General features: G+C 50.3%; 1 protein-coding gene across 6 annotated transcripts in view; it reads right to left on the bottom strand.

Annotated features, from left to right (window-relative positions):
* The window catches only part of NKAIN1 (sodium/potassium transporting ATPase interacting 1), a 60,870-nt gene extending 59,289 nt beyond the window's left edge, over nucleotides 1-1,581 (bottom strand). For 3 of the 6 annotated variants that reach the window (XM_045376144.2, XM_045376146.2, XM_065526067.1), the window contains exon 1: nucleotides 1,159-1,581. In XM_045376144.2, coding sequence (XP_045232079.1) covers nucleotides 1,159-1,212 — 54 coding nt within the window. In that variant the 5' untranslated portion in view covers nucleotides 1,213-1,581. The remainder of the gene's footprint in view (nucleotides 1-1,158) is intronic. The other 3 variants (XM_045376150.2, XM_065526073.2, XM_045376155.2) reach the window with 2 other exon arrangements.
* Between the last annotated feature and the right edge of the window lie 11,371 nt (nucleotides 1,582-12,952).

Genomic DNA, 12,952 nt, shown 5'->3' with positions numbered 1-12,952 from the left:
AGGGTGTGATGGATGCAGGCAAGAGTGGAAACCCAGAACAAGCAGTCCAGCATGAGGGGGGCTCAGGCTGCTCCATGCTCACTCTCAGACCATGCACCTCTGCCTAGAGAAGAAGCACAGCTTCAACCTCCCTAGTTGTTCAACCTCAGCTCTAGGGTAGGTAGGAGACCCCTGCCTCTCCGTAACCACCCTCCCAAATTCCCCTGCCAGGGCCTGATTTGAAGGGCAAGGCTGTTTCTTCTAGTCCACTACAGTCACTGCTCCCTGAGACAAGAACCCGAGTTCCCTATGCTGGGGCTAGGCACAGTGTCCTCCGATATTCTGGTCCTCCCTGGAGCACCCAAGTGCCCCCACCCCCCTGATGCTGTCCCCGGCAGAGGAGTTGCTCTGGTGGGTGGAACTGATGACTGATGGAACCCCCATGGCCACAGTGGCCAGACCAAAGCAGGAAGTGTGGTCCAGGCTGGGTCAGGCTGGCCCAGGATCTGACAGCTCCTGGTGACCCTCTCCAGGGAGGTGGCTCTCCATTCCCAGGACCGCCTGGTCAGGAAGGTGAAGGGAGGCAGAAACAGCACAAAGGATTGGAGAGTTCTTGGAGTCTAAGATCCCAGAACACAGATGAACATGGACCAGAAATGGTCAGCGATCTAGAGACACACCAAAGAGAAGCCCAGAGAGACACACGCGGGAGCAGAGACTTTGTGAGAAACGCTCACATAGGGTTGGTGATCAGAGGCAGAGACCCAGAGGAAGGGAGACCCATGCAAACGAGGGATCTAGAGGGAAACACACAGCAGGACTTCAACAGATCCACAGATCAGCCTCAGACACACCCCCAGTCCCAGAGAGCCACAGTCCCACAGTGCATCCCCCAACAGGAGGCCACTTGTACAGTGCGGGCGGGCCGGGGACTCGCGCACAGTACGCACTTAGGGACCCGAGGAGCGCCGGGCACAGCAGCGAGAAGCGCACACAAAGAGACAGCCCGGCCAGCGGGAGCAGGCTCCACCCGACCGCTCCGAGACTCCAGACCACCCCCCGCCCGGGCACACGCACCAGACACACACACAGAGACACACGCAACCCCACCCGCACGCCCTGGGACCGCGCCCCGCCGCGCCCCACCCTGCCCCGACTGCCTGGGCGCGCGGCGCTTACCAGCTGCAGGCAGCAGAAGGCGACCAGCGTGCAGCGCCCGCTGCACTTGCCCATGGCTCCGGGGGCTGCGCGGGCCGCCCGCCGCGGCGCCCCTCTTGCTCCGCGGCCGCCGCCTGCTTGCGCCGCGCGGGCTCCGCGTCCTCCCAGCTGGGCGCGCCGGGCGGCGGGGCCGGGAGCCTAGGGCCGGGCCCGGGAGTGTCGGGTCCCCAGGGCTGGGGCCGGCCGCCCGTGCTCCGAGTCCATGGTCCGTCCGCCCGCGCGCTGGCTCCGCCGAGCCGCGCCTCCTTTGTCTGGCGGGCAGTCTGTCAGGCGCGCCTCTTGCCCCGGGGCGGCTGGCGGGGAGCGCGGAGAAAGGAGAGCGGGGCCCGAGCGCGGCGCAGCGCAGAGCAGCACTGCCCAGCTGGGGCAGCCGCCCGGGCTCTCGTCGGCCGCGGCTTCCCTGCCCCACCACGTGGCTCAGCCACCGCCACAGACTGGGAGGGGGTGGGGGTGGTGGGGGACGGCACTGGAGGGGTGGGGCGGGGCAGCCGCGGGAAGGGAGGGGAGAGGGATAGGGAGGTGGAGGGTTGGAGAGGCAGGGAGTGAAGTGGAAGAGTGCGTGCGGGCTTAGGGGAGGACAGTCCTGAGTCAAATCCAGAGGTTGCTGCTCACTCGCTGTGTGACCTTGGGCAAATCACGTCACCTCTCTGGACCTGTTTTCTCGTGAACAAAGTAGGAATGATTATGCCTCCTTAGTGTAGATATGAAGAGGAAATGCAGTCCTGTGAATAAAGCGCTTAGCCCTGTGCCTGGCCTTCTGGCTTGGAGCACTTTTCTGTCCACCCTGTCTCTAGGGCTCCAGGGTTCCAACTTGGACTTCCAGTTCTATTTCCGTTCCCAGATCTGCTCCTCACCCCAGCCTCTCCCCTGAGTGCCTGGCCACATTTTCCACCTTCCCTCTTTCCTTCTACTGGCATTTATTGAGCCCTGACTGCATACACACTCCTGGGGGCCCTGCGAGCCAGAGATGAGACCTGCAGCACTGTTCCAGATCCCGTAGAGCTTCACTGCCTAGGGAACAGATAAGCTCCCAAGAGCACGCCAGTGATGGCACAGATCTGCCCAGGAGGTGGTAGGGAGCCCCTACCCTGGGCTGGAGTAAGGAGAGAGTCAGAAGTTTCCCAGCAGAATATTGCCTTCTCCAAGCCACCCCCAAAAGCCATTGAACTGGACACATCTCAAATCCACATAATCATTCCTGTCCCACTCCTAACTTCCTATATTCACCTTGGCAATTAGCATCACCCAAGTGGAATTTCCTAGGTCATCCTCCAGGCTTCCCTACAATTTCATCTGATCTGTCATTACATTCTATAAACTGTACTTTCCAACTAACATTTATGAAATACCCACTATGTGCCAAGTTCTCTGCTGGGGTAAGGGAATAAAACCCAACAAAATTTCTGCCCTCATTGAGCACACAGTTTAGTGAGGGATTGTCATTAAAACAAGGAAATATACAAATAAGTACACAAAGTTCTGATGCTCTAAAGAATATTACAGAAGAGACGGGCACGGTGGCTCACACCTGTAATTTCAGCACTTTGGGAGGCCGAATCAGCTCACTGCAACCTCCACCTGAGTGGAGATCGGCCTCCCAAAAGTGAGTGGATCACCTGAAGTCAGGAGTTTGAGACCAGCCTGGCCAACGTGGTGAAACTCCGTCTCTACTAGAATACAAAAATTATCCAGGCACCTGTAATCCCAGCTACTCAGGAGGTTGAGGCAGGAGAATCGCTTGAACCTGGGAGGCGGAGGTTGCAGTGAGCCAAGACCATGCTATTGCACTCTAGCCTGGGCGACAAAAGTGAAACTCTGTCTAAAAAAATAATAAATACACAAATAAATAAAATACTAAGGGAGAAAAGAGAGAATGAGAGGGGCATAATTTAGGTTTGGGGACCAGGAAACACCTCTTTGAGGAAATGACACTGATACTGACAGGACAATAGGAAGGAAGGCGAGGCAGGGGCGTGAAGAGTGTTCTGGTGGGAGAAACAGAAGGTTCTTATTCTTTCCCTTCCTCTCCACTCTCACCAGCCCTCTTGATTCAAGAGACAGGAAGTACGGTAAGATGTAGGTTAGGACCCATGGTTTTGGACCCAAACGGCCTGGGTCCCAGTTCCAGTTGTCACTTGTTTGCTGCTCACATAGTAAGCATGCAAATAAATGTGTCACTGTTTTCTTCCAGGACTGGCTATATAGTTTGGGGGGCCCAGTGCAAAATGAAGATGCAGGACTTCTTGTTTAAAAATTAAGAATTTCGCCGGGCGTGGTGGCTCACGCCTGTAATCCCAGCTCTCAGGGAGGCAGAGACGGGAGGATAGCTTGAGCCCAGGAGTTCGAGACCTGCCTGGGTAATACAGCGAAACCCCGTTCTCCACAAAAAGGAAAAAAAAAAAAAAAAAGACAAAAAAAATTAAGAATTTTGGCCAGACGCAGTGGCTCATGCCTGTAATCCCAGCACTTTGGGAGGCCGAGACAGGCGGATCACGAGGTCAGGTGTTCAAGACCAGCCTGACCAACATGGAAAAACCCTGTCTCTATTAAACATACAAAAAAAAATTAGCCAGGCCTGGTGGCATATGCCTGTAATTGCCAGTTACTCGGGAGGCTGAAGTGGGAGAATCGCTTGAACCTAGAAGGCAGAGGTTGCGGTGAGCTGAGATCGCGCCACTGCACTCCAGCCTGGGCAACAAGGGCAAAACTTCATCTAAATAAATACATAAATAAATAAGAATTTCAAGATGGCAACACAGCAGAGCATGAAATCAAGAACATGCAGGGCGCCGGGCGCTGTGGCTTACCCTATAATCCCAGGACTTTGGGAGGCCGAGGTGGGCAGATCACTTAATGTCAGGAGTTCAAGATCAACCTAGCCAACATGGCAAAACCCCATCTCTACTAAAAATACAAAAATTAGGCCAGGCACGGTGGTTTACACCTGTAATCCCAGCACTTTGGGAGGCCAAGGCGGGCAGATCATGAGGTCAAGAGATCAAGATCATCCTGTCCAACATGGTGAAACCCTGTCTGTACTAAAATACAAAAAATTAGCCAGGCATGGTGGTGCGTGCCAGTAATCCCAACTATTGGGGAGGTTGAGGCAGGGGAATCACTTGAACCCAGAACACGGAGATTGCAGTGAGCTGAGATCACCCCATTGCACTCAAGCCTGGTGACAGAGTGAGACTCCATCTCAAAAAATAAAAATTAGGCGGGGCACGGTGGCTCAAGCCTGTAATCCCAGCACTTTGGGAGTCCGAGACGGGTGGATCACAAGGTCAGGAGATCGAGACCATCCTGGCTAACAAGGTGAAACCCCATCTCTACTAAAAAATACAAAAAACTAGCCAGGCAAGGTGGCGGGCGCCTGCAGTCCCAGCTACAAGGGAGGCTGAGGCAGGAGAATGGCGTGAACCCGGGAGGCGGAGCTTGTAGTGAGCTGAGATCCGGCCACTGCACTCCAGCCTGGGCGACAGAGCGAGACTCCATCTCAAAAAAACAAAACAAAACAAAACAAAAAATAAAAAATAAAAATTAAAAAAAAATACAAAAATTAGCTGGGCATGGTGACATGCACCTGCAATCCCAGCTACTCAGGAGGTTGAGGCATGAGAATTGCTTGAACCCAGGAGGTGGAGGTTGCAGTGAGCTGAGATTGTGCCACTACACTCCAGCCTGGGTGACAGAGTGAAACTGTTTCAAAAAAACAAAGAACAAAAAAAAAAAACAGGCAGGGTCCTGTGTGACTGCAGAGGTAGCATGTCCATGAAGCCAGTTGTGTCTTCTCTCTGGACTTTAAGATGGGTCTCTTTGGCCGGGTGTGGTGGCTCACACCTGCAATCCCTGCACTTTGGGAGGCTGAGTCGGGTGTATCACCTGAGGTCAGGAGTTTGAGACCAGCCTGGCCAACATGACGAAACCCTGTCTCTACCAAAAATACAAAAAATTAGCTGGATGTGGTGGCGGGCACCTGTAGTCCCAGCTACTCAGGAGGCTGAGGCAGGAGAAATCACTTGAACACAGGAGGCGGAGGTTGCACTGAGCCGAGATCGCGCCACTGCATTTCAGCCTGGGTGACAACAGCAAAACTCTGCTTTAAAAAAAAAAAAAAAGATGGGTCTCTTCACAGGTCTCCCTCTTCCACCCATTCTGCAGGATACCACTTTGTATTTTAAAAGACACAGGATATTCCCACAGTTGAATATACTATGTGTGCTGAGGTTTTCACTTGGATCAATAAGCTAAGATAACGGTGGGAACTTTTTTTCTTTTTCTTTTTTTGAGACAGGGTCTCGCTCTGTCGCCCAGGCTGGAGTGCAATGGCTGGATCACAACTCAGTGCAGCCTTGACCTCCCAGGCTCATTTGATCTTCCCACCTCAGCCTCACGAGGAGCTGGGACTACAGGCATGTACCACCATGTCTGGCTAATTTTTGAATTTTTTGTAGAGACAGGGTTTCACCATGTTGCCCAGGCTGGTCTCAAACTCCTGGGCTCAAGCGATCCCCCTGCCTTGGCCTCCCAAAGTGCTGGGATTACAGGTGTGAGCCACAGTGCCCGGCAGAACAGCAGGAAATTTTCTCAGCCGTGCTTGGCAAATAACAGCTGTGTCCAACCAGGTTCCGTGACTAGACAGGCTTCCAGGAGTCTGTTAAGTCCCTGAAATAATATGCAAAGCATCATGTGAGCAGCTGTGTCTTTTTCTGGGGAGAGGCACAGCTTTCGTCAGGTTCTCCAAAGAGTCCATTTCCCACAAAAGAATAGAACCACCTCCACAAAGGCTCAGCCCAGATGTAACGTTCTCTACCGGATCTTCTGCTGGGCCTCTTCCAGATATAATCTCTGCCAGTTGCCTCTGTGAGGCTAACAATGCAACGGGAGGCCGAGGCGGGCGGATCACAAGGTCAGTAGATCAAGACCATCCTGGCTAACACAGTGAAACCCCGACTCTACTGAAAATACAAAAAATTAGCCTGGCATGGTGGCGGGCGCCTATAGTCCCAGCTACTTGGGAGGCTGAGGCAGGAGAATGGCGTGAACCCAGGAGGTGGAGCTTGCAGTGAGCCAAGATCATGCCACTGCACTCCAGCCTGGGCGACATAGCGAGACTTCGTCTCAAAAAAAAACAAAACAAAACCTCAATAACAAAAAACAATAATAGCTACCATTTATTGAGTGCTTACTCTGAGCCAAGTTTCTACATACATTATCTCATTTAATCCCTATAGTACCAATGGATTCCACTGGGGCTCTGACCACCCCTGTCAGCTCTTGACTATATCATGTCATGCCTGTAACCCTCTATTCCAAGGCCTCGTTGACTCACTCATAAGTCTGTCCTATGGGACTGGGGATGGCCTGTCTGAACTCAGTAGAACTAACCTCTGCCCCTGGCTCATTCCTGCAAGTGCTGCCCTGATAAATTCACGCACACAGGATGCCCTCTCATACTTCTACTCTTAAACAACTACATCATAAATTATCTCTACATCCTACAGGGCTAGGATCAGGGCAGGAATCAGCAAATGTGCAGCGAATGACTGATTGCACACCCAGCACTCCTGTCGTTCCTGCTTCAGTGTCCAGCATATCTTGTGCCCTCTTTACCACCTGGAAGTCAAGGTTCTACGGAGGAAGGTAGCCTAACTGTAGGAACAGATAGAGACATCTTTGGCAAGAAGTTGGAGGGGCTAGGAGCTGGGGATGACATCAATATTCACCTTGAAGGATGTCTAACCCTTGGGCCAAGGAAATGCTGTGGGGAGAATGAAGCAGGATTTGGAAATAAAGAAGAGAGATGATTCAGAATATACCCTCACTTCCTGAGCGAGAAGACAGAGGCATGGTCAGTCCCGAGAGAAGCATGGTAGGTTCTGCTGAGGTGATCAGATTTCTAGGGGATTTAGAAGTTTCTCCCCTGCCCTAAACCAAGGCTTGTCAGTGTTTCAGTCTTCCACCATTAGTCTCTCTGTGGGTTAAAACACTAAAGGCTTCTGAGAAAGTTCAATTATAAGATAGCTGAGTTGTTAAACCTAATAATTTCCCCTGCTTTCAAGTTAGAGGACTGAACATGCTCACTAATTACAGCCTCTGGGATGTTTTCTGACATCAGCCAAATTCTTCACACCAACTGGGTGGCCAGCAATCCAGTTCAATTCTGACACTAGCTGTTAGGGGTTGGTGTAGACCCCACAGGTTAAGGACTTAGTTCTTCAAGACTGCTCCTACTTCAGATGCCAGTCACAAGTCTCTGGCCACCCACCTATACTGCTGATAAACTGGGTATAAATTGGGGGTCCCCGCGATCCCCTCCTCAGTTCTAATAGTTTGCTAGAATGGCTCACAGGATTCAGGAAGGCATTTTATTTACGTTTGTGGTTTTATTATAAAGGATTCTAATGAGCAGCCAGATGAAGTAGTACACAGGGTGAGGTCCAGAAGAGTCCCAAGTGCAGGAGTTTCTGTCCCTGCAGAGTCAGTGAGCGCCACCCTCCTGGCCTGTGGTTGCATTCACCAACCCAGGAGCTCTCTGAATCTCACTGTTCAAGAGTTTTCATATAGCTCAATCTTCAGCACCACCCCCCATTCCCAGAGGTCAGTCGGTGGGACTGAAATTTCCAACCTTCTCATCACTTGGTCTTTCGGGTGACTAGTCCCATCCCTAGATCTAGTGGCTCTCCCTAAGTCATCTCATTAGGGTAAACTCAAGTGTGATAGAAAGGGACTTATGAATAACAAAAAACACTCCTATTGCTCAGGGAATTCCCAGAGTTTTAGGAATTCTGTGCCAAGATCCAGGGACAAAGACCAAATACGTTTTTGTATTATACCTCTGTAGCCAACACTTATCAAGAACTATGTGCCAGGCCGGTGTGCTGGCTCATGCCTGTAATCTCAACACTTTGAGAGGCTGAGGTGGGAGGATTGCTTGAGCCCAGGAGTTCGAGATCAGCCTGAGCAATGTAGCAAGACCCTGTCTACAAAAAAATCATTAAAAAAATTAGTCAGGTGTGGTGGTGCATGCTTTAGTTCCAACTACTTGGGAGGCTAAGGTGGGAGGATCACTTGAACCCAGGGGTTTGAGGCTGCAATGAGCCATGACTGTGGCACTATACTCCAGCCTGGGTGACAGAGCAAGACACTGCCTAAAAAAAAACCCCCAAAACAAAAACGATGTGCCAGGCACAATTTCTATGTATTAACTCATTAAACCTCACTACAATCCTTTGAGGGAGGTGGTATTATCATCATCTCCATTTTCTAGATAAGGAAACTGAGGTTAGATCACTTGCCCAGGGTCGTATAACAAGGAAGTCATAGAATAGGATTTGATCCCAGGCAGAACTACTTTGCCTATACCATTCCTTATATTTTCAAACTTTTCTTTTTTAACAGTAGACCCTTTTCTTCAAAAGAAAGCATACATTTCTAAAACAGAAGAAAGTAGAACTTGTCTGATTGTATAAGGAAAGAGGACTAGCAACCTGTTCTCTCAATGTGCCCTTGCCTCCTGTGAAGGCCTCCAAAATCAGCTCCTCAGTCCAAGGTCTCTAATGAACAAAGTAGAAAATCCATTGGCCTAGATGATCTTCAAGGTGCCTTTTTTTGAAGAGGGGAGAGAGAAAGAAAGGGAGAACCTGAAGGGCAGAGATGCTGAGTGAGTTCTTTACAGTTACATAGCACCTTAGGGGCAGAGCTGGATTTCAACACTTCTGGGTCACTTAAGTTTGGTTACTGTGCCAGGTATTGTGTTAGGAGCTTCGGAAGCAAAGATGAATAGCACAGGTGTGCCCAAGAAAACCCTGGGAAGAAAACCTGAGGTTAGTACAGTGGCCAACAGTGTGGCATTGCCCACCGATCACTGTCTTAAACTCAGCAGCTTCACCAGTTGTTTTTCCTCTCTGGTCCCTACTGGCATCTGAGTCTGTGACTCTTAGGCCTGTTGGAGAGGCAAAACATATAAACAGAGTTATAAGCAATACATAGATTGTAATAGTGTCTATGAGGTACATAAACAGAATAGTGGAAGAAATGATTAACTTTGCTTGGGATTAGGCAGTAATGAAAAATTTCAGAGAAAAGATGATGCCTGAAATATAGGTTGACAAACAGGAAAAGATGTGCAGACACACAAGTGTCTAACTTCTTCGTCGTCTTCTCCTCCTCCTCCTCCTTCTTCTTCTGTCTTCTCCTTCTTCTTTTTTTTTTTTTTTTTTTTTTTTTTTTTTTTTTTAATAGATACGGGGTCTTACCATGTTGCCCAGGCTGGTCTCAGAACTCTTGGGCTCAAGCCATCCATCTGCATTGGCCTCGCAAAGTGCTGGGATTACTGATGTGAGCCACCTTGCATGGCAGAAGTGTCTAACTTCTGCCCATACTTTTTCAGGAACTATGACCCCTCTTTTCTTCAACTTCTGCCCACACTTTTTACTTCTTCTTGCCTCCTTACTGCCATTATTGTAAGTTACTTTCTATTATCTTCCAAATCTCACCTCCAGAGCAAATACTAAAAGGAAAAACAGGCCAGGCGTGGAGGTTCACTCCTGTAATCCCAGCACTTTGGGAGGCCGAGGCAGGTGGATCACAAGGTCAAGAGTTTGAGACTAGCCTGTCCAATATGGTGAAACCCCATCTCTACTAAAAAATACAAAAATGAGCTGGGCGTGGTCGTGCATGCCTGTAATCCCAGCTACTCGGGAGGCTACACAGCAGGAGAATCACTCGAACCCAGGAGGTGGAGTTGTGGTGAGCCGAGATAGCATCAGCCTGGGTGACAGAGTGAGACTCCGCCTCAAAAAAAAAAAAAAAAAAGGAGAAACAAAATATCTAATCAAAAAGCATGGTCAAGATAAAGGGAAGAGGTTAGGGGTTACGACAGGGTGTACATGAATGGGCAGCATCTAGGGATCTAGGGCAGGAAATCCTAAACAGTTCTGAAGGCAGTAAAGCTTGTAGAAAATTTACTCTTTTTTTTTGTTTTTGTTTTTTTTGAGATGGAGTTTTGCTCTTGTCGCCCAGGCTGGAGTGCCATGGTGTGATCTCGGCTCACCACAACCTCCACCTCCCGGGTTCAAGCGATTCTCCTGCCTCAGCCTCCTGAGTAACTGGGATTACAGGCATCAGCCACCACTCCCAGCTAATTTTTGTATATATATTTTTTGAGATGGAGTCTCGCATGTTGCCCAGGCTGGAGTACAGTGGAGCGATCTCGGGTCACCGCAACCTCCACCTCCCAGGTTCAAGTGATTTTCCTGCCTCAGCCTCAGCCTCCCAAATAGCTGGGACTACAGGTGAGCGCCCAGCTAATTCTTTGGATTTTTAGTAGAGATGGGGTTTTACCATGTTGTCCAGGCTGGTCTTGAACTCTTGACCTTGTGATCCGCCCGCCGAGGCCTCCCAAAGTGCTGGGATTAGAGATGTGAGCCACTGCACTGGCCTAATTTTTGTACTTTTAGTAGAGGCGGGGTTTCTCCATGTTGGCCAGGCTGGTCTCGAACTCCTGACCTCAGGTGATCCACCCATCTTGGCCTCCCAAAGTGCTGGGATTACAGGCATGAGCTACCGTGCCCAGTGAAAATTTACTCTTCTTGTCTGGGCTGTGGGGTCCAGTCTTTAGCATAGAATCTCTTGACAGCCAAGACAAATCTCCCTTTCCACCAGCCTTTGGAAACCATGTGGGTTTTCAGTACAAGCCTGCCCTCAGGCCAATTGAGCTGGGGACAAGGAGAGATGGCTAGAGGCCTTCTCTCTGATTGGCCCCTTACTGTGTTGAGTCATTATGCTGCACTGGGGTTGTCTAGGGACCAACTAGGATAGGAAGACAGATGGAGTCAGCTCAAGCCTGGCCCCTCTAGCACATCCCAAATGCCCTGATGAGGTTCTCAACTCCCTGCTGCTCCCCACTCCTTGTCATTTTCCATAGGGCCTCATCCAGGTGTCTCTTCTCAGCCAACAGTTCTTAGGATCCTAAGATTACCATCTTCAAGTCTGAGGAAAATTGTCATCTTAAAATCACAGAACAGTAGAGCTGGAGGGACTATTTTTTTTTTTTTTTTTGAGACAGGGTCTCACTCTGTTGCCCAGGCTGGAGTGCAGTGTGCAGTGGCGTGATCTCAGCTCACTGCAACCTCTGCCTCCTGGGTTCGAGCCATTCTTGTGCTTCAGTCTCCCGAGTGGCTAGGATTACAGGCATGTACCACCACACCCGGCTGATTTTTTTTGAATTTTTAGTGGAGATGGGGTTTTGTCATGTTGGCCAGGCTGGTCACGAACTTCTGGCTTCAAGTGATCTGCCTGCATCAATCTCCCAGAGTGCTGGAATCACATGCGTGAGCCACCGTGCCTGGCTAAACTGGAAGGACTTCTAAATGGAGCAGTTCCCAAATGTTAGTGTACAGACCACCTGCATCTGAATCAGGGCTCCACACCAGCCCACCTCAAACAAAATCTGTGGAGGTGGGACCTGGTTATGGGTGTTTTTAATATACTCCCCAGGGATTCTGATGAGTTACTCTAATCCTCTGAATCGATCTGACAGGAATTCCTGTCTAATGGTCACCCAGCTTCTGCCTGCATACCTCCAGAGATCAGGAACTCCCTACCATTCTGGGAACAGCTCTGATGGTTGCTCCTTCTTTTTTTTGGTTGTTATTTTTGAGACAGTCTCATCCTGTCACCCAGCCTGGAGTGCAGTGGCCCGATCTTGGCTCACTGCAACCTCCGCCTCCTGAGTTTAAGCGATTTTCCTGCCTCAGCCTCTCAAGTATCTGGGATTACAGGCATATGCCACCATGCCCGGCTAATTTTTGTATTTTTAGTAGAGACGGGGTTTCACCATGTTGGCCGGGCTGGTCTTGAACTCCTGACCTCAGGTGATCCGCCCGCCTAGGCCTCCCAAAGTGTTGGGATTACAGGCGTGAGCCACCATTCCTGGCCTCTTGCTCTTTCTTTGTTCAGTATAAATCTGCCTTCTTATGATTCACTTTATCTTGGCTCTGCACTTTGAGGCATCCCAGAATAAGAGTGTTTCCTCTCTTTTCCAAGGCAGCTTTTGCTGTTTAAGGCAGTGATCTTACCTGTCTTCTTCCCTAATTCCTACAACTGTTCCCCACAATGACTTCCTAAGAGCACACCCAGAACCAAAGGCATCCTTAGGCGTGGCTGACTTCTTTTTTTTTTTTTTTTTGAGACGGAGTCTCACGCTGTTGCCCAGGCTGGAGTGCAGTGGCGCGATCTCGGCTCACTGCAAGCTCCGCCTCCCGGGTTCCCGCCATTCTCCTGCCTCAGCCTCCTGAGTAGCTGGGACTACAGGCGCCCGCCACCGCGCCCGGCTAATTTTTTGTATTTTTTGTATTTTTAGTAGAGACTGTGGTCTCGATCTCCTGACCTTGTGATCCGCCCGCCTCGGCCTCCCAAAGTGCTGGGATTACAGGCTTGAGCCACCGCGCCCGGCCAAGTGTGGTTGACTTCTTGTGCAGAATACCAAGAAGCCTCTGGTGGCTCCCTTTCCATAGGACGAAGCCAAAGCTGCCAACTTGGCTTTCCAGGCCTTTCGTAATTTGGCTCCATCACTGTCCAAGGCTCCTACTCATCTGTTACTCCCCCAACATGCTGTCACCACATACGCTTTTTTTTGAACACACCAGATTTGTAAATCTGTGGTGTTGTCCATGTTTATTCCACTATCTAGATGGCCCCTACCCACACTCCCAGCTCCCTCCCTTCTCCACAGTTTCTGATCCTCCTTTAC

Source organism: Macaca fascicularis, chromosome 1 (genome assembly GCF_037993035.2).
Source record: "Macaca fascicularis isolate 582-1 chromosome 1, T2T-MFA8v1.1".
Taxonomy (NCBI): domain Eukaryota; kingdom Metazoa; phylum Chordata; class Mammalia; order Primates; family Cercopithecidae; genus Macaca; species Macaca fascicularis.
This window is presented reverse-complemented; position numbering and strand designations above follow the sequence as displayed.